We start from the raw sequence: 21147 nt of genomic DNA, 5'->3' as shown, positions 1-21147 counted from the left end.
GCAGCAGGGAGCAGGTGGACCTGCAGCAGGGAGCAGGTGGATCTGCAGCAGGGAGCAGGTGGACCTGCAGCAGGGAGCAGGTGGATCTGCTGCAGAGAGCAGGTGGATCAGAGCAGGTGGATCTGCTGCCTCGGTGCAGCGCCTAGCCTGCAGCTGACTTCAGCCGGCGGTCTGTGCTCGGCCTGCTGCAGCTGGATGTTTGTGGAGTATTACGTAGCCAGCGAGCCACTGACCTAATTCCACAAATCTGCTGGCCTAAATCACCAGGACTCTCCAAATAAATGAGAGCGGCTCTGAAAGCAGCAGGGTTTATCCTCAGCACAGATACGTAACAGGCAGACAGAAGAGAAACGCTGAAGGGCGCCAGCGTCGCTGTTCGAATTTCCAACGACCATCAGCTTTCGTCTCTAAAGCCCAACGGGAATCCGGCACTTCCTTTCCTGATAATCCCAGCTGACAAAATGGCCGAGATTTAAAGTTTAAACTGTAGGGGAAGGGTAAAGAGAACCAAGATGATGCCAGTGGCTCATTAAGGTCACCACGGTAACCACACAGCTGTCTGTCACTCCCTGACAGCAGTTTAAAGAGAGGCAGACAGAAACGCAGAGCATAAAAATAGCCTCACACAAACAGTCACTGTGCAGAAAAACAAATTCTGAGCTCAGATAGAAGACTTTTTATTTATTTTTAATTTTACGGGTTATTGTGCATGGTTTACACAGTGTTCAGCTCCTGGAGCCATCTTTAAATGTTAAAGAAAGTAGAGCTAAAGTCACAGGAACTTCTATATATTCCAGGTTGAACATGGTTCCCTCTCAGAGCTGCAGATCAGATTACAAACAGCCATCAGACCCATTACTGCTGGGATTCTGCCCTGCAAGCAGCACTCTGGGTCCACAGGCGGATTATTCTGGCAGCGATGATGAGTGGACAGGAAACGCAAACGTCAGGTTAAGATTGCAGCGAGACAGGAGGAGGGATAGCTGTGTGAGCCGCTGCAAGAACTGCAGAGTCTACAGCAAACACGGGAGGTTATTGGACTGACTGACCTTTCTCGCTGACGCTTTCCATGTCCACGTCCTCGCAGCTGGTGTACTCGGGCGTGGAGCCGCCCTCCTCCTCGGAGCTGCTGATGGACATCTGCCTCTTGTTGGCGCCACGCTTGCTCTTGTACGAGCGAGGAGGCGGCGGTCGCAAAGACTCGGACTGGTCGGAGCTCTGGGAGTCCTTCCTCAGCAGGTTGTCCCCGCCTTTGTCCCGCCTTGTCCCGGGCTCCATGTGGCTGCTGTTCTGGTTCAGATCAGGAGGCCCCATGCCGGACCTCCCTCCTTCACCCGCAGGTGGCGCCCCACCTCCCATCCCCGCGGTCCTGTCCCCAGAGAAAGCCTGGTGGTTCTCAAGGAGGGTTTTACGGTCCCCCTCCCCACCGCCGCTCCTCCTGCCCAGGCGGTTTTCGGGCACCTGACCTCCCCCTCCTCCCTCGTTTGGTCCGAGCCCCACCTCGTTGATGGCGAGATCACTGTGCCGTCGCTCATGCCGAACCTTGGACACCTTAGCGTGCATGCGCATCTCCTGCTCCTCCTTCTGCGGTTTCACCGGGTACCTGGCCAGGTTGGGGTCGCTCCGGTAACGATTCTGGAACTCCTCCTCCCGGCGCTGCCTCTCCCTCTGCTCCTCGTCCTCCGGGCGTCTCCTGTGTGTCCCTGAACGTCCCAGGTTCTCGTTTCCATCTTCGTAGTCCTGAGAGTTGATCTTCTCCAGCCGCCGGCCGCTCCCGAACCTCCTCTCTCCTCGGTCTCTGAGACCCGAGCGCTCCTCCAGGGACGAGTGGGACTGAAGCTTCCCAGCAGGTCTGCGCCCGCTGCCGCGCCCCGTCCCGGCTCGGCCGTTCTGCTCGTGGAGCGAAACGGGCCTTTTCCTGGGAGGGAAGAAGAATCACTCAGTTTTTCATTTAAACACACTGACAGCAAAACAGGGGAGAAGTTAAAGATATCCTATATTCTTTACACAAAAAGATTTTAGTTAAACATCAGAAGAACCTAAAATTCCTTACGTAACTGATCCAAATACGGAAACAAAAACACTAAATCCAGAACTAACCGAGCTGAACTCCAGCAGAAAATCATCTTTAATCTACTTGCAGGATAAAAGCAGCCTTAGCAAAAATAAATATGGGTCACATGTTGTGTCCTAAAGTCTTACAGAGGACCTGAAACCCGGTCCAGAACTCCTGCGTCTCTTTCAGGACATTTCTGAGCAGAAATCCTTCAGGGTTCAAACTGAAGACTGTGTCTAAATACACATAAAACCATTCAAATAAAACTATTTGTTTCCACTTCAATCAATGTTTGCAGAGCCTGATTGCTGCTCTGAAATAAAATCCCTTTTAGTTTTCTGCATCACAGTATGTATTGTGTAAGTTTGCTTTAATTTCTGATTATAGAACAGCAAATTTCCAGATTGGAACAATAAAGTACATTTAATCTTCATCACTGAGCACAGATTCATATTGTTCTGTTTTATTCTGTATATCACATGTTGTACTGAGTCAAATCTTATCAAATATATCATTTAGAGTATTTGATCGTATCAGATTTGTCTCTTATTGTATTCTGCTGGGTAGCAATAAATAATACAGCTTCCTGTGAATGTAACTGGTCTGAATTATAAAGTATTTACTGAATACTTATCTGTTACACACCTGGTACTTACAGAGGTGTGGACCTTGATGTGTTTCTAGCTTGTATAATACATATAATATCTTTTACTTTAGCACACTGAACTGTATTACAGTGGTTGTGTCATAAATTAAACATTAAATTAATGTTTTGGATTGAATTGCTCCTATTATTATTATATTGTATTGTTTTTATTGTATTATATATCATAGCATGTTGTGTTGTGTATAATCAGATCTTTTTTGTGACGTCTGTTCCTCACTTTTCTCTCGGCGGTTCGCTTTGGGAGCGGGATCCAGGCATGGCGTCGCCACCTTTGGCCGTGGTGAGTCCGGCGGGCGGCGGCGGCGTTGCGTTTGTGCTGGAGGGCGGGGCTTGTGATTTGGAGCAGAGCAGCTTCCTGTCGAGTTGAGCCTCACCTCTGGAGGCGGCGTCGTTCAAGGAGGTGCCGAGGCTCCCGGGCCGAACCCCGGACCCTGAAAACCATTCTCCTGATTTGGTGAGAATCTCCTGTTGCTTACGGCACAGGTTGCAGACCCACATTACNGTTGAAAACACACACAGGTGTTTGGCAGGTTTACTCCAGCAGCAGCAAGAAGGACAGAACATGTTCAGAAACACATGAACTTCAGGGAGCGTTCAGTTCCCTCCTTTTCTAATAAAACTCTAAGCTACGCTGAATCAGAAAGTTTTTACTCACTTTTACCTTCGTTTATGGTTACAGCAAATCAAATACTGACTGATTAGTGTTATAGAACAAAATCCACTTTTTAAGATAAATAAAACACCTAGAATTCCTTCAAAGAATGCATATCACCCACCGCCTTTTATAGTTTTAAACTAAAATTATCTTATGGGATGGAGTTATAGCCGTTTTCATCAAACCTTGTAAATATCGTTGAGTCCACGTGCCGTGATGCACGAGACGTTAGAGCTTCGAGTATAAATGTGAATTAATCTCAGCTTTTAGCTCAATATCCATTTATCTGTTTGCTAACATCACTTGGCTGTGGCGACCATCTTGAATTGTGGTAACTTTAAAGTAAATTTGATGCAGATGTTTATCCAGTGATGAGATTCTGTTTCCTTAAAATCCCTACAGAAATAAAAGAGAATCGATTTATTGGGGGAGGAGAAACTGCCATTTAGATTTTTCTAAAAAGTTAATATTTCAGATTATTCCCTGATGTAGGTGACATAAAGAAGGTCCTGGTCCTGGAGGGCCTTTATCTGCAGGTTTCAGGTGTTTCTGCAGAACCTGAAACATCTGAAACCTGCAGGATGGTGGACCTCCAGGACCAGGACTGGACCGTCATGAAGTGACTTGATTGTTTAACCTCGACATTAAATCTGCAGACGTCCAATACTCACATGTCGCCATGGTTACTGAATATCTCCCTCCAGATTTATAATCCCAGCCGTGTATTTAGCAGAAAAGAAACCAAAGTCAGCCTTTACGTTTTGCATCTGAAATCCTACACAAAACCAGATGCCTCCTTAGCCGTCAGAAACCCCCAAAATGTTGCTTCTCCGGCAGCCAGAGGTGCATTTAGCAGACGGGTTGGTCCTCAGCGGACCAAAGCACATCCATCCTGTCCTGACTGAGTCCTAGTTGGCGCGTGTCCAGTCTAATCTGGAATAAATCAGCTGTCGGCAGCATCCCGGCCTCACGCTGACGTCTCTCTCTCTCTCTCCGGCTCGGTTTCCTCTGCAGCTGCAGATTAGCAGAGACCGGTAATCCATTCAGCTTCTCACCATCATTCAGCTCATCATCAGCTGGCGTCTGACCCCACCCTTCTTCTTCTTCTCCCCCTCTGAGCCAGAAACCTGCCTCTGCCTCCTCACCACGCCATAAATAATAAAACACAAGTTAACCTGTGTTTTCACCATCAGGGTGAAGCACACTCTCAGTGTTTGTTGGTCTTCAGCAGAAACGTAATCCTGCAGAACCCGCTGAAACAGGTTCATGGAATAAATACATCATGTCAAACTGTCCAGATCATAAAAAAGAGCTTTAATTTGGTTAAAATCCCTTCAGTAGATGTGTGTTTTGGACCAGTCCTCCACCAGGAGGCGCTGCTCCTCCATCAGCAGTTCGACACACACACACACACACACACACACACCCCACACACACACACACACATACACACACACACACCTCAGAGCCAAGGTTTGTTTTAAAACTAGAAAAATCTGCATTTTCTGCAAAAACACTGAATCATCAAAGGTTGATTTAGTAAAACAGAAGCTAAAAGTTAAAATGAACAAAGCTGCAGTCCAAGATAAAAAAACAAGAAATGATTAATAAAAGTACAATTATCTGTTGTATAATTATCGGCTGTCTCCAACATGAAGATTTATCAGTATCTGCTGACTGCTATTTCCTGATGGTCTGTATAAATCTGTTTATTATCTGTTACTGACTGACTCTGGACCCGACCCTGGACCCGACCCTGGACCCGACCCTGGACCCGACCCTGGACCCGACCCTGGACCCGACTCTGGACCCGACTCTGGACCCGACCCTGGACCCGACTCTGGACCTGAACTGGGTTTATGATTTGGACTGGTTTTCTTTTGGACCCTGGGATGAACTGAACTGAACTAAGAGTGATGATCTGTCATCAGGTGGGGAGGAAACAGGTCCAGGATGTAAACCCAGACCCCCCCTCCCCCCTCCTGACCCGTGAGGATGAATAATCCCTTCATCGAGTTCGTCTTTAAACCAGAAGCTGCTCCGTCGGCAGCTGGACTTGTTTTAATGGAGGACAGTTGGAGCTGAACAGTTCCTGCTCTGATTGGCTGTTAGCTTCCCTCCCCCTGACTCTAGAAACTGTCTGCTGCAGGTAAGATACTGACTGCTCATGAAAACTCCACACAACTCAGTTGAACAAAGGCAGGGGTGTCTAATCCTGGTGCTGGGGGGCCACAACCCTGCAGGTTTTAGACATTTCTGCTTCACCTGATCTGAACGAAGGAAGTTTGAGGACATCCTGGGGAGGGAACCCCCCCTGACCCAGGAAACAGCTGAAACATGCAGGACAGAGGCCCTCGAGGACCAGGGTTGGACACCTGAGCTTCAGGGGAAGGTGGAGCCCGACCCGTCTCCCCATGGCAGGCTGGTCTGCTCTCAAACTCAGGCGGGGAAAACGTGCACAGGACGCATTCAGGTGAAACGCATGCCAATCATTCAGACACCATTTTTGTTTCTGTCCGAACGCAGCCTGCGGCCACAGGAGGAGGGGTCGGGACCGGACAGAGGACACCCCCGCTCACAGCTGGGTTAGGTCTCATGCTGTCTGCCCACTTGTGAAAGTTCAGAGTCTGAATTCAGCCTCAGCTTCATCTTTGATCCAGAAAAGCCTAAAAAAAAAACGCTCAGAAATCCCGTTCTGATGCTGAGGATGAACACAGACCCAAACGTGGAGGGGAGGGAGGGGACAACAGCTGTCCATGCAGAAAAATCCATCACTGAGCCGGTCTTACCCTGTCCTTCACTATGAGACACTTTGCATGGGAAGGAGACAGACAGTGGACACAAAGTTAGGCATGGAGGGAAACGCTCAGAACAGCTGCTCTGCGCCGGGAACTCGTCTGCGAACACTGGCTCCGTTCAAACCCGAGCGCTCGCTCTTCTGCACGTCTTTAAACCTGGAAACATCCTCCCGTCACCTTCTCCAGGATAAAAACCAAACGCCTGAACTCTCAGAGGGCTCAGCTTCAGATTTGAAAGCAGCCGGTGTTTTCTTAACTCTCACCAAATTTACAGCACAGAGAGAGAACACAAAAAAAAAAGATGCTAACCACTTTGTCCTCCTTTGGGGCATGCAGTCCAGGTAGCAAAGAGTTAAAAAGAAGTGAAGGAAGGAGTGGAGACAGGGAGAATGAGAAGAGATGCAGAGGAAGGAAGGGGGACAGCGATGTGGTGCAAACATTTGTTATTACATTCTGCATCGTTACACAGATTTACATCCAGAGACTCTGAAGGTGGAGGACGTATGAGAGCCATGCCGGAGTGAGGCCTGATCCTGGTTTCACTGTCTGAGGAACCCAAGGCTCCCCGGGACAGAAACTTGGTCATTTCTGCCAATCTGAGACGAAATTCCTCCACGACTGACTGACGATGAGCTCCGTGTCAACAGGTGGCGCCAAAAACACACAGGACTCCACGTCTGTAACACGTTTCACTCAGGAAGAACAAAAAATTGGGGTGAAATTTTAAAACGTTTTTTTGTTTCGGGGAGATGATTACAGCCACCTGTTGGAGCGGAGCGAAGCGTGAGGCGAGCTGCGTGCACGTGGACTGCTTCGAAGCAGCAAAAGCCACATGAAGCACATTTTACCACATGCTTTTATTCCCCCCTCCCACACACCTCCTCCCTAACAAAACATGCCCCAAAAAAGTGTTTTAATATTTACACGTTTCTCAGTTTGTATCCAGGCTTCCGAACAGAAAACCTGGTTTTTCTGCAGGAATAAACCTAAAATCATTACAGCCTGTATTCTACATGTTTTTGTTTAGTTTCAGAATATCAGGGTATTTCTCAGCAGGCTGTGGGCTCTCTGTGTCCTGCATGTTTTGTGTACGAAGCAGGTAATCCAGGTGAATAAACTCACTCACAGAGAAAAAACAAGTTAAAAGCAGTATCTCACTTTCAGCAGGGAGACTTCAACGTTACGATGAGTCTCAGAGGCTCGCAGGCTCTTTGCTTGAATTCTGACAACAAATTGTCTCTGAGAAGAGTCGTCGAGTCGTCGTAGGCGCCTGGAGTCCATCAGGAGCTCTACACCTGCGAGGAGCTCTCCTCTGACAGAAAACATCTGTCCAGGTCTAAAAATCTCATTTCTGAAGTGTACCCCAGTCCAGGAGGCTGCAGAGGAGGGCACGATGTGTCTGGACAACAAAATTATGTGTTTTGCACAAAAATAAGCCACAATTTTAAAAATACCCAACCTCATGGCTCCCCGGTTGGAGGCTAACAGAAAAATTGCCTTTTTTCCTTTAAATCTGAGCCCAAACTATCAGCTGTGTGAGATACGGCCTTTAGCTTCCAGGAGGGATGGTCTGTGTTGGGCGTGATCTGGTCCTCATGCAGACCAGCGATGGGAACTTAAACGATAAATGATGTGATTCATGTCATATCCTGCTTCACCACCGGGTTCAGGTCAGTTCTGGTTCTGATCCAGGAGACCCTGATCAGAACCCCTCCTGGATAAAAACATGCAGATGAACAGAGTGGATTTAGGCAATAAATGCTTCCTCCTCTTATTTAAATTATTTAGTCTCGTTTCTGTTACTATTTATAGTTAACCCATTAATTATTCAGAGGACAATATTAGCTGGAGTTATTTTGAGCATCATTTCCCTTCTAACAAGCCGTTTGTGCTTTTATTTGTTTTATTTATAGACGCTGTGAGTTCACGCCGCAGCCTGTCTGCTGCTGAATGGATTTACCAGCAGGGACGCCGTCTTCATCCTCGTCCTCGTCCAGTCGTCTTTCTGGAACCCAGGGTCTCAGTGAGAGGCCGGGCGGATGCAGAACAGATTGGGCACCAGCAGGTTTCGGGTGGAGTCAGGTGAAGTAAAGCAGAAGGACTGCTTCTCTCTCAGGCTGGAGCGGAGCCCAGAAAAGGCTCAGATGGAGAACAGGGACTTAAAATAGAACCAACCGGACGTCACACCGGTCCAATCTGGACCCAACTAACGGGTGAAGTACTGATCAGTGTTTTATTTTCTGTGAACATACGAGTCAATCCGCACACCGAACAGGTGTCGCTTCGGGTCAAACTGAGGACCGTCAGCGCCTTTCAGTATGAACATGTCCTGTTTGACGTAAGACCTCCTCTCAAACCAACAGTGCTGTCCTCAAAAGAGTGTCTTCTACTCGGAGACAAGTCTCAGGGACGGATTTCACTGTTGGAGGCGCAGAACTGCAGAAAATGGAAAATCTTCCATATTTCCGAGTGTTTGAGACCAGCGAGCCACGCTGCTGAGTTTTTTCTGCACGGCTTAAAAAAAACCCAACTGTATTCTTGGCTGTGCACATTATTTTGTTGCCCACTTTTATGGTTTAATCTGCTGGAGCTGACTTTAGAAATGAAGATGGGTGGATCTGGACCAGATTTTTAATAATTCTTCTTCATCATCAGTGTTGTTTCCTGTCAGAGGAGAGCTCCCTGCAGATGTTGATCCAGAGACGCCCACATCGAGAGGAAAGTTGTCACGCACGTTTAGAGCTGCACGCCTCGTGGGGAAAGTTAAAAACTCTGAAAGCTGTAAGATATTCTGAAGATTCCCTCAGGAATGTCGTTCACCAACTGGATCAGTGGCCTAGTAGTAGAGTGTCTTTTAACTTTAACTTGTTGCAGCCCAGAGAGAAACCAGCTTTACAAGCACAGTTAGGAAGAATTAATTCAGTGACATTCTGAGTAAAAATTTACATTTTTTCCTCACAGTTCTGTCACCAACAGTCACAGCTCAGCGAGACACAAGCTTCAGGCGTTTAACTCATTTATGAGCAACAATAGAAGAACTGTTTGTCTTTCTTTTGCAGATTAGATCATAAACGTGGGGGCGGCTGCCGAGCTGGGTGCAAAGCAGGAAAGATGTGCTCAGAGGTGTGCAACAACAAAAAAAAAAAAATGTGCACGGCCAAGAGTGCAGTTTCGAAAGCTTTTAAAAATTAGCTGCTAAAAACGTCTCTGCTTTGTGTCAAACAGAAAAACCTGAGCAACAACAGGTGAGAAACTAGCTTGAGTTCTCAGAAGGAAATGGTCTGATGTCCACATGCAGACCAGTGATGAGAGCTTTAACGAGCTGCCACGTCTGGAACGGACTCCAGAAATAAAACCTTTAATAAGTCTGAACCCGTTTACCATCTCGGCCCTTTCGTCTGTCCTGGTTGGATAAAAGAGCCACAGACAGATGTTCCGGCTCAGCAGACAGATGTGTTTTTATGTTCAGGTGAGCAAAAAGAATCAGAACTCAGAATCATTCCACAAGACCGAAGCAGCAGACGGACGCTTCCAGAACACTTTGGTCTGAGCAAAGTGTCCGCAGAAGGAGAAGCAAAAATAAAAACAAACAAAGTGCACAAACACGACGGAGAAGCAGAACCGAACATCATCAGCAGAGATGGAAGGAGGAGGTCAAAGGTTAAAGAGTCTCACATTGTTGGAGCGCAGAGAGACCCGCCCCCCGCAGCGGGCGCAGAACTTGGTCTGGCAGTAGGAGCAGAGGTGGCCGCAGCCGTCGGCGAACTTGGTCTTCCTGCAGATCCCGCAGGTGGGGGCGTCGTCCTTCTGCTGCGTCTGCTGGCGCCGCGTCTCCACGCCGATGCGACGCACTTCCTGTTTGTAGCTCTCAAACTGCTTGTGGAGCGTCCTGGGAGGAGAGAAAGTGGAGATCAGTCTTTGGTGAAAAATAAAATAAAAAATAACCAGAAAGCTTCCGTGGATGCACTGAAGGAGGGTTCTGTGGAGATTTTATGAACAACTAATATCTTACCTGCTGTAGATAGCTCTTTATAATGTGAAACAGCTTTAACCAACAAATCAACATTTATTTAACAACAACAACAACCAAAAACTAATCAAAGTGTTTCTCTGTCCAGAAGTTAAAACTGAAATTAAGAAACAAACAAATAAAAAAACAAAATGTTCACAGAATGCCAGAGAGGAACTAGTTATTAAAAGCCTGCCGGAATAAAAACAGTTTCAGGTTTCAGGTTTTAAAAAGGCTCAGATCAGTGACTGAGTCCTGAGATTCTGGGTTCGGCAACCCAAAAGGCCCGGTCAGCCCAGCATTTGTTTTCAGACTCGGGGACAAACAGGAAAGATGAATTAGTTGATTTTAAGGTCCTCATTCTTACAGAAAGAGACGAGATCAGCTAAATAAGGTGAGGCGGGTCGGCTGAGAGCTTTAAAAGTGAAAAGAAAAGTTTAAAATCAAATCTAAACCCAACAGAAAATAAAACCGGCGAGTTGTTGGTTCAGAGGACTGGGAGAAACAAGCAGGGATGGCCTCCTACAGGTCAGGGTGGTTTTAAAAAGGCTTGACTATCTGACCAAAGTCCAGTCAGCCTCAGTTTGAGACTGTGGGTCTGTGCTCGGAGGTCAGAGAACCGTCACCAGAAAAGGTTCCCTCTGAGCCACAGGTGTCAAACTCCGTTCCTCGGGGGACGTGTTCCTGCTTTAAAACACCTGCTTTAAATGGGTGACTTGTTGCCGTGCTCCTGGAGAACTTGATGATTTGATGAGGAGCTAATTAAACCGTTTGAATCAGGTGTGTTGGAGCAGAAACACCTAAAACCTGCAGGACAGCAGCCCTCGAGGCCTGGAGTCTGAAGACTGAAGACTGGTTGTGTCTCGGATCGAAACTTTGGTTCCTTCCAGAAATGAAATGAAGGAAATAAAAAAAACAGTTAAACTTTTTTGTTTCTGAAGAAAAATCTAAAGCATTCATTCGTCACTTTGAACTGATTTAATGTTTTTTTGTTTCCCTAAAATCCATCCTGGGTTTTAAACAGCTCCTGATCAGCTGACTAAGATCAGTTATTGAATGGTCCTGAAATGTATTCAGATTCACCAAACTGATGATAAAACTCGACACGCTGTCCTCCTTTACATGAAACTATCAGCTGCCTTCGACATCAGCAACACTGACCTCGTGTTGGCTTTAAACGCCGCAATCATCAACTTTTAGAGATCAGAGACGTTCTAAAACGGCAGAGATTCCCTCTGATATTCTGCTCAGACTAGCCGTTAGCTCGTCAATCCGGTCAGGGTTAAACCATTTCTTCAAACTGAGGTTGTTCAGCTAACAGGTAAGATAGTAACGGTTCATAAAGCTTCGGCTCAGAAACAGATCTGAACGCACCGAGGGAAACCTGAACGTTGGCGTCCTGAGGCTGGCGTCCTGACCGCGATGGAAAGAAGCGTTAAGTGATCTGCAAAGCAGAGCGTCCCAAAACAAAAACACCCAGCAGGTTTTAACAGCTCTGTTACAGGAAAAGTGCACCGGAGCGGGAAACGGAGAGGAGGCGGCTCCGTTCACGACGCTCATTAACGGTTCACCTTCCACATCCGGATTTACTGTCAACCTGGAAACAGACTCCACGTCCTCCGCACACATCCCAGTTTACCTGCTTCTGTTGAAAGCCGACATGCTTCTGAAGATCGAACCTTCATAACTTCATAACTCCTGATGTAGATAACGATCCTCCCCGTCTGGAGCGAGGGTTCCTCTCAGTGAGGAGCGAGGGTTCCTCTCAGTGAGGAGCGAGGGTTCCTCTCAGTGAGGAGCGAGGGTTCCTCTCAGTGAGGAGCGAGGGTTCTTCTCAGTGAGGAGCGAGGGTTCTTCTCAGTGAGGAGCGAGGGTTCGTTTATTTCAGCAACACGTCAGAGATCCAAATCAAACCTTCCATGATGCAAAGAAACAAAAAATCTAATCAGGAAACTAACTTCAAACATCACCAGCAAAGGAAAGCAGCTTTTCTTGAAGGGAATGCATGTCGCCCGCCACCACGCAGGCCAAAGTTTTAGACCTGTCAGCTTCTGCAGCGTGTTGGGACGACTCTCAGCTACAACCACACCAACTCCTGCATTAACCTTTGCTAAAAAACGTTACATGAGGCGGCCATCTTGAATCAGACTGACAGGAGTACATGTTTATCAACCCCCTGGTTTGTGAGATATTTTGCTAACAGACACAATCACACTATTTTACGTCATCACGTCTGTTCTGACGCCAGCAGTCTCCACCTACAGCCTCCTTTTCATAAAAGGTTTATTATTTTCAGCCACATTTATGTTTATTTCTGAAAAGACGCTTCAAACGGGCTCCGATTTATCAGGTTTGGTGTGTCGGCCGGAAGCCAGACTGACACCAGGAGCTCAGAAGTAAAACTGATTTATTAAAAACAAACATATCGAAACGTGATCGTGACGTGGCAGCAGACGCTGGACCACAGGGACCACGAGGAGAACCGGCAACAACGGACCACCGAGGAACTGACGAGGAGGTGGAGGTGGGTGAAAACTAACAGGATATGAACAAAAACAAACGGATCACAGGAAATAAAACTACAGAAACCTGAAGGAAAACAAGAAACCAAATACAAAAGATTACCTTAAAAAATAACTCAAAGAACTCAAATCCATAATTCACCCTCAGCTGATTTCAGACGGAAAAAAAAAACAAACAAACAGCGACGTCACACCCGTGACCTCTGACCCCGAGGAGCCATCTATCCTGCCAACGAGAGGCCCGGGCGCCATGGGAACAGCTGGGAGAAGCGGTTGTCGAGGCAACGCGGTGGCGTCAAGCCCCGGGTGTCAGTGGGTGTGTTGGAGCAGCAGCTGTTTCTTTTTTTAAAGGATTTCCACACATTCAGCAGAGACGCAGCGTCACCCGCTTCCTCCCTGAAGCCACGACGCTCTTCTTCTTCAGATCATCGAAAAACAGACCTTTAAAGCTGCCGTCGCCCCTCAGAGGAGGGCAGGAGCAGACTGAACGAACTGAAGGCCAAACGCTCCTCCAAGGAATGCATATCACCCGCCGCCGTTCATGCCAGAGTTTAGACTCCTGTCTGTCCGTTAACAGGATGTTTGGTCAGAAGCTGCTGGAAGGAGGAACCTTCTGGGTAACGAGGACTCCGGTTAATTTCAGAAAACAAACAAACAAACAAACCCAAAGTCAGGATTTCCCAGGAGGTGAATTCCAGACAAACACATTCAGAAAGAAAAGAAAGGAGCTAATTAACTAAGTCTGAGCAGGTGTGAAGATGAGGAGCTGAGGGCCTGGAGAGCAGGAGGAGACGATCTAACATTTCTTATCATAATGAATTACAGACATTTTTATGTTTGCTAAGATCGCTTTGCTGTGGCGGCCATCTTGAACTAAGTTTCCTCCGATATTTGACCAACTGGGACGTTTACTTTCTGAAAGTCCACGCCTGGAGACACGAGGTCATCAGAAGATGGCGAGAAACATCAGTCCCTCCAGGATTTACACTGCACCAAAACATCAGCAGATTAAGATATTTGATATCTGCTTGTTGGTTGTGTTTTAGTTTGATTCTTTAAAATACGAAGCGAGACGCGTTCAGCACCAACAGAAGCATCACTCAGATATAAGATGAAGACGGATGGACGGAAAATATTCCGTCTTCTGCTTCCTGATCCTCTCTAATCTGTAGAAAAGTGCTGCCACTCGTCTGACTCCTGTCCGTCTTAGACTGACTACATATTTAATATTACATCACTTTTATATTTCATCATACTGAAGGTTTTAATTACCTTTTATTTGACCTTATTAGTATCGATGTTTGTTGTTTCTCTCTGTTAGGTTGTTAAACACCCAACTGTTTAGAAAAAAGTTTATTATCACTAAGAGGCAAAAGGCAATTAAATTAAAACTTCCCATGGATGTGCAACTAAATGATTAACTTTGAACCCGATTTAAGATGGCCAACACAGCGAAGACAAAAACGTCTCTAACTCAGACAGTTTTACAGATACTGAGCTAAACTTTGGTGTGGTAGTAGCCGAGAGTCATCCCAAACACACCCTCTGAGTGTGACATCACGCATCATTTATAAGGTTTGACCAAAACGCCGTCATGTCTGAGAATAAAACTGTTTGAGTTTGAACCTGTGGCATGAAAGGTTTTAATTATTGTCACCTCTGAGAGGAGCTCAGCCCGACTCTGCAGTCCAACAGATTTTCAACTCTGGAAGGAAGAAACGCTGTGGTCTAATCTCAAACCAGCTGCGACCGCCGGCCCGCCGGCCGCTGGGACTCCTCTGAACGTCCTGAGGTCGTGTTTACATCCGCCCAGGAATACGACCGCGGACGGAAACCGAGCGTGAGCATGTGGTGGCAGTCTGATGGTGTGAACTGAAGCAGCGACCAGCAGCGACACGGAGACAGATGTTGGTGAGTCCAGCTGTGTCCCTGTCAGCAGCTGCGCACACACACAGACACACAACTACAAACTGAATCCTCTCTATTAAACACGTACAGATCGGCCCATTCCTCCCTTCTCCTCCCCTGTCTGTCTGACTTCACAAGTGTTGAGTTGTTAATTAACGGCTCTAAGAATACACCCCCCCCCCCCGAGGACGGGGAGGCAGGGATATTTCTGTCCCATCAGCTGATCTCCAGTGACGCCGCGCAGAAGACTCGCAGAGAAGTGCAGCCTGTAGGTTTTAAAGTGTGGTAAACAGCAGCAGGAAGTGCTGACGGACTCAGCCCCGCCCCTTTGATTACCGTTACTTTACTCGTCAAAGCGTCGACAGATTTCCTCCTGAAAATTCCCCGTTAGCTTTCCAACAAAAAGACGTCTGTGTGGACGCTCAGTCGTCCTCGTGGCAAACCCCAGGAGCTTCAGAAAAGGGCAACTGGACTTTGTTTCCTGTTGTTTTGTTTCTCATCAGAAGGAACTCATCACGGGCCTCTCGGATCGGGAACAGAAAGTCCAGCTGCTCGTTTCTAAAACTCCTGGAAAAACCTTAAAATTCATCAACCCAACAACTAAGTTGTCAGCTAAACAAAGACCGTTAAACAGTTTTAAATCATCGTTTTGATTATTGCTCATCGTCATGAAAGATGGTCAAAGGTCATGTTTCAGACTCAAATAATTAAAATCAGATCCTGTGAGATCTGTCAGCTCTCAGACTCTGTGTTGGGGATGACTCTCAGCTACTACCACACCAAATTACAGCTTAATACATGTCAAAATAACATGGTTACAGATATTTGTTGTTTGTTTGCTACAGTCGATTAGCTGTGCTGGCCATCCTGAACCAGGTCGGCTCCTAAAGTTAATCAGATGAACTTCCAGTGATTACTTTCTGAAAGTTTCATTAAAATTCATTCAGTGCTTCATGAAATATTTTGCTAACAGACAGAGAAATGCACACACCCGCTGCCGACAGGCGGGGGATAACGTTGTGTTACATTTGGAAAACTCAAAAGAGTAAGAAGTTGTTTAAAACAGTCTTTTCTCTTTTTGCTGAAGTATTAGCAAAATGGTCGAAGCGACGTTACACCCTGCAGATAAACTACATGTTTCTATTTTTCTGTAAGAAAATCGTGACTTTCAGCTCAGTTTTATTCCATTTAAAGAACCAAACTGATGTGAAGAAGCAGAGGGAAACCCAGCTTTAGACTGATTTTATATTTAGATGCTGCTGACTTTTTAAAAGGCTAAAAAAAGACTAATTTTAACAGCTACTGAGGTTCTCGTGCACGCCATCGTTTCAGGAGTTAAAAAAAGAACAAGAACTTTTAGGATTGTGCCGCCTTTGGCCTGGAGAACAAAACAAAGGCTCTGGATCGATAACCGGGGAAGCGAAGAAGAGGAGGGACTCAGGGATGAAGACAGAACAATCAAAACAGGTGAATGATAGAAAGGAGGAGGAGGAGGAGGAAGTCAGGGAGGAGATAAAACACAGAGAGCACCAAAAGTCTTTCCATCTCTGAAAGAGACGGATCAACAGACTGATGTCCACAGGGACAGGGAGGAGGAGGAAGAAGACGAGGAGGAGGAGGAGGGTGGGGAGGAGGGGGGTGAACAAGGAGGACGAAGGAGAACAAGTGAAAAGGCAAAAGATGAACAAAAAGAGCGGTGTCGGAAACAAGCGTGGGCCAGCAGAGGAGAGAAGCCGATGCATCCGGAGCCGCGCTATAAATACCACCGAAGAAGAAGAGGAGTGGATGATGGAAAGAGGCTGGAGACAGGATGAAGAAGACGAGGAGACACAAAAAGAGCAAACAGATCCTCTAAGGAAACTCAAAACTGGGAGGAAATCAACAGTAAATCCTGGGAAACTGGAGAGCTGGAAGAAAAGAGCAGCAGACGGTTTAAACAAAGGCAGGAATCTTTGTTTTCTCCTTCGCCTGCTGCGAGTCTCTCCATGACAACTTGTACGTATTTATCTTCCTCCATCATCAAAAGGCTGCAAAATGGAGGCAGGAATAAAGACGCAGATGGTGAGAGGGTCTCTACCAACAGGGCAGCAACTTCTCAAACACGTTGGTCAAATCAACAACCGTGAGGCACAAACGTCCAAGAAAAAACACAGAAACATGTCCAAAACATAACCGACGCACACATTAAAAACTCCCAACAAATGCAAATAAAATTAAACTAGCATTCCTTAAAGAAATGCATATCACCCGCCGCCTTACATGACAAACTTTTAAACAAAGATCTGTAAGCGATTTGTCAGTGCAAATGACTCAAATCTATGGCTATTAGCAAATGCAGTGGTAGCTAGCAGCTAGCAGTAGCACTTACAGATGGCACTTTGGGCAGGAACGTTATAATATTTCAGAATAACCATGTAATACAACACAGGCAGTGGTGTAAAGTTTATAAAGTAGTATTCGCATTAACAGCCATTAGGTTTTTCAGATGGCAGCGATCTATTTTGGTTTTGTTTTGCTCAGATTAGCCGTTAGCTCAGACTAGCCGTTAGCTCAGACTAGGCCTGTCAAGATAACAAATTTTGCTGGACGATTAATTGTCTCAGAAATTATTGCGATAAACAATAATATTGATTGGAAGCCATTTAAAACTAATGTAATGATAATAACATAATAGTGCAAGCGCATCCTCTCAAAGATTAATAAACTTTACTTTCAAATGAACACTTAACACTAAAACTGGAACACAAAATGAACAAAATAACCAAAAACAAAAATAAAATAGACTCAGTTTCAGTTAACAAAGAATGCATTCAACCAAAACAGTACGGATTATTAAGTCTGTAAACTAAACTGCCCTTCAAAAATAATATTCATTAGTTTCATATAGAGAAGACAGACAAAACTGACAGTTTTATCAACAAAAAGTGCAAACTAACAAAAGCAGAAATGCGACATACCAGCTCTCAGAGGTTCGCCTCGGTCATTTGGTTTGAAATGTGCTCCTACACCGCTGCTGTTACAGCGTTTTTTTAGCTTGCTAACTCCTAGCGGGGGCTAATGCTAAAGAGGTACAGGGTACAGGACGATGACGAGATGACGCGTTAGGCCACGCCCCCTTTACGCTAAGAGAAAGGGAGGGGTCAGTGAGGAGCACCGGAGCCTTTTGACATCCGGGGTCTTCAGGAGAAAGACAGTGCATGTCTGAGACAGAGCCACGGAGGAACGATAACGCCAATAAATGAAAATTACCGACCTCATTTTAATTTATTGTGCGATTAATTGATTTATCGTTTGTCGCAACAGGCCTACCCCAGACTAGCTGTTAGCTCAGACTAGCTGTTAGCCAAGACTAGCTGTTAGCTCAGACTAGCTGTTAGCCAAGACTAGCTGTTAGCTCAGACTGTTAGCTCAGACTAGCTGTTAGCTCAGACTGTTAGCTCAGACTAGTTGTTAGCTCAGACTGTTAGCTCAGACTAGCTGTTAGCATAGACTGTTAGCTCAGACTGTTAGCTCAGACTAGCTGTTAGCATAGACTGTTAGCTCAGACTGTTAGCTCAGACTAGCTGTTAGCTCAGACTGTTAGCTCAGACTAGCTGTTAGCCCAGACTGTTAGCTCAGACTAGCTGTTAGCTCAGACTGTTAGCTCAGACTGTTAGCTCAGACTAGCTGTTAGCCCAGACTGTTAGCTCAGACTAGCTGTTAGCTCAGACTGTTAGCTCAGACTAGCTGTTAGCTCAGACTAGCCGTTAGCTCATTAATCAGAAGTAAACTTTATTTCTCCAAACTGAGAGTAATTAAAGAGCTATCTTATTGTTTTTAGCCTTTGACCCAACTTAAAGACTTTGAACTTTTATTTAACAGCTGGGTCACGCCCACCACCACCCACTTCCCATACTCCAACCCCAACCATCCATGGCCTGTTTTTTTATTTAGTGAAACTAAAGTCTTTAAAGCATACAGGCTTGTCTCTGGTCTGCAGCACCCCCCTCCACCCCTTCAGCCCTCCCAGCCACAGTCTGGATGTGGAGAACTCCTTTATTGATGGAGTATACATGAAGCAGAGTGCTTTTCTTGGCAGGAACCCCTCAGTCTACGAGCATCCATCTCACTTTGTCTCTCCTCCTCATACATTCATGTTTCCTCTTGTTTCCATTTATATCCATCCAACCCGCCCTCCATTTCCTCCTTACTGTTTTTTTTACTTTTCACTCATAGCTCGATGCATCATAACGTCAGTGCTGTAAACCACTTAGTTTCTGACATCACTGCAGACAGAGGATAGGATCCAGGGTTCATCTTCCTGTCTCATTTTTGGAACATTTATAGATCATTTAAAACCTACAAGCCTTTTGACTGGATATAAACCATGATTCTTGTTTGTTGAGTAGTTATAGGGGACTAACAGTTATGGGGAGGCTCTAATCCATAAACTCAGACAGAACAAACTGACCATCATGGAAATAAGATCTATGAACGGTTCCTGCCGTCTGAAAGCTACTAATCTGTGAGGAAAACCCAGAGAAACAATGTTAATGTCGTTATTTAACCAAATGAATTCACATTTTGAGGGGTATATTTTAAATCATTCTCCATTATTTTTTCCTAAACCAAACATAGGTGTTTACCTCAAGTTGTTCCTCAAGTTATTTCGACTCCTAACCAAAGCTGTTCCTGAACCTAATGAACTTGTTCTAAAAACTAAGTTGTTCCTAAACTAGTGCTCACCTGAGCACCGGGACTCTCTGCCTCCAACGGGCTCCTTCTGACGAACTTTTAACCAATCACCATTGCTCTAAATCACCTGATCCGTTAAAGTGCAGAACGAGTCGTGACTTCCTGTTTTCAGCTGACATCCTGTGGGTAATGTTGTTTATATGAATGGACCGTAGCTTACAGTTGGTTACCATCGACCGTATAGAGCAGGGGTCTCCAATCCTGGTCCTTCTTGACCACCATCCTGCAGGTTTTACTTGTTCCTCTGCTCCAACACACCTGATTTGAATCAATGGTTGATTAACAGGCTTCTGCAGAACATGAAGAGGTGATTTAACCATGAATCAGGTGTGTTGGAGCAGAGAAACAAGGAAAACCTGCAGGATGGTGGCCCTCCAGGACCAGGGTTGCCCACCCCTGGAAATAGGTTATATAAAAAGTGACGATACACTAAGGCTGAAAACTCAGAAGCGCCGCTGTGTGCACCTGTACCGGCCCACTTTGAGCCCAAAACAAGAAGTAAGAACCAAAAGAGGTGCAGCTGGTGATTGTTTAAACTGATGAAAACCTGAGGAAAATCTCAAAAATGAAGACGGAAACGTGTAAAATGTAAATGAACCCAGCCGAAGTTCTGTGTGGTTTTCCTCCTCCACCCCCCGCCTCCATCCACCTCATGTTACTGCGCTCAGTCCAGATTAGCATTTGCCGTGCAGATGGGACTGTTTGCTTTGTGTTTGGAGCCTCCGACTACAAACGCTTAAAGACAACAGAACAGCAGTATTTGATGTCCTGGGAACGAGAACAGGTTGCCCAAACATTGGCTCCTTTGCTTTGAGACCAGAGAGGGTCCGGTTTGAGCCAAGAATACAGAATAATAAAAAACATCCAGAGTCGAGACGTGCCGCAGCAACAGGAGGGTTAGGAGCTGACTTCTAGTCCACCTGGACACAGTTTGGACTCTTTCTCGGGAAAAATAACAGGAAGTAGTTTTACAGGCGTTAGTGGCTGTAAAAAGAAACAGTTAAAGTATGAGAATAAAGATGATAAGGTATTTTATAAACATTATATGTAATGCAGCTTATTTCTATCACCATGAAAGGTGGGTGATCATGTAATCGCCTGTCTGTTTGTTAGCAACATATCTCATGAGCTGGAAAGGTTTTAATGACTGACAGAAAGTCATCTTTGGATCTGCGTCCACAACTGATTCAAGATGGCCGCCACAGCTTAGCGACCTCAGCAAACATGAAAATGTCCGTAACTCAGCCGGTTCTACAGATCAGCTGTAATGTGGTGTGGTAGTAGCTGAGAGTCATCCAGCACAGACTCTGAGGGCTGACAGGTCACTTCATGAGACAGTGAGCGATATGCATTCCTTAAAAGGCTGAAATCAGCCTTTAAATAGCAAAACAGAAGCTAAATGCTAACATTGGAAACTCATAGCTAAGGTTAAAATAAACCACCAGCTAAAAGCTAAAATTTGCTAAAATTAAGAATCTTCCTTCGTTGTAATGAAACCCAAAAAGTTAAATATTTTAAAAAGTTTGAAAGTTACAAACAGTAAGAGTGAAATGAGCTGAATCCTGACTCAGTAACAAACTCTACCTTGGTTTATTTTGGTTTTTAATCATTTGAAACATTTTTTCATGTCTCCCATGAGTTAAAGTGATGATTCAGCTGTTGGGACACAGAAGCTGCTGTAAAACATCGAGCAGCAGCTCTGTTCGGCCCTGTTCGGCCCTGTTCGGCCCTGTTCGGCTCTGTTCGGCCCTGTTCGGCCCTGTTCGGCCCTGTTCGGCCCTGTTCGGATCTGTTCGGC

General features: G+C 45.8%; 1 protein-coding gene across 11 annotated transcripts in view; it reads right to left on the bottom strand.

Moving 5' to 3' along the window:
- The window catches only part of rims1b (regulating synaptic membrane exocytosis 1b), a 55385-nt gene that overhangs the window by 25872 nt on the left and 8366 nt on the right, over positions 1-21147 (bottom strand). For 10 of the 11 annotated variants that reach the window (XM_037974868.1, XM_037974873.1, XM_037974871.1 and 7 more), the window contains exons 2-4: positions 9852-10065; positions 2941-3224; positions 1050-1918 (exon numbers count right to left, since the gene is read on the bottom strand). In XM_037974868.1, coding sequence (XP_037830796.1) covers positions 1050-1918; positions 2941-3224; positions 9852-10065 — 1367 coding nt within the window. Of the gene's footprint in view, positions 1-1049; positions 1919-2940; positions 3225-9851; positions 10066-17572; positions 17719-21147 lie in introns of those variants that run through there. The other variant, XM_037974878.1, reaches the window with a different exon arrangement.

The sequence above is a fragment of the Kryptolebias marmoratus genome, linkage group LG3 (genome assembly GCF_001649575.2).
Source record: "Kryptolebias marmoratus isolate JLee-2015 linkage group LG3, ASM164957v2, whole genome shotgun sequence".
In the NCBI taxonomy this organism is placed as follows: domain Eukaryota; kingdom Metazoa; phylum Chordata; class Actinopteri; order Cyprinodontiformes; family Rivulidae; genus Kryptolebias; species Kryptolebias marmoratus.
This window is presented reverse-complemented; position numbering and strand designations above follow the sequence as displayed.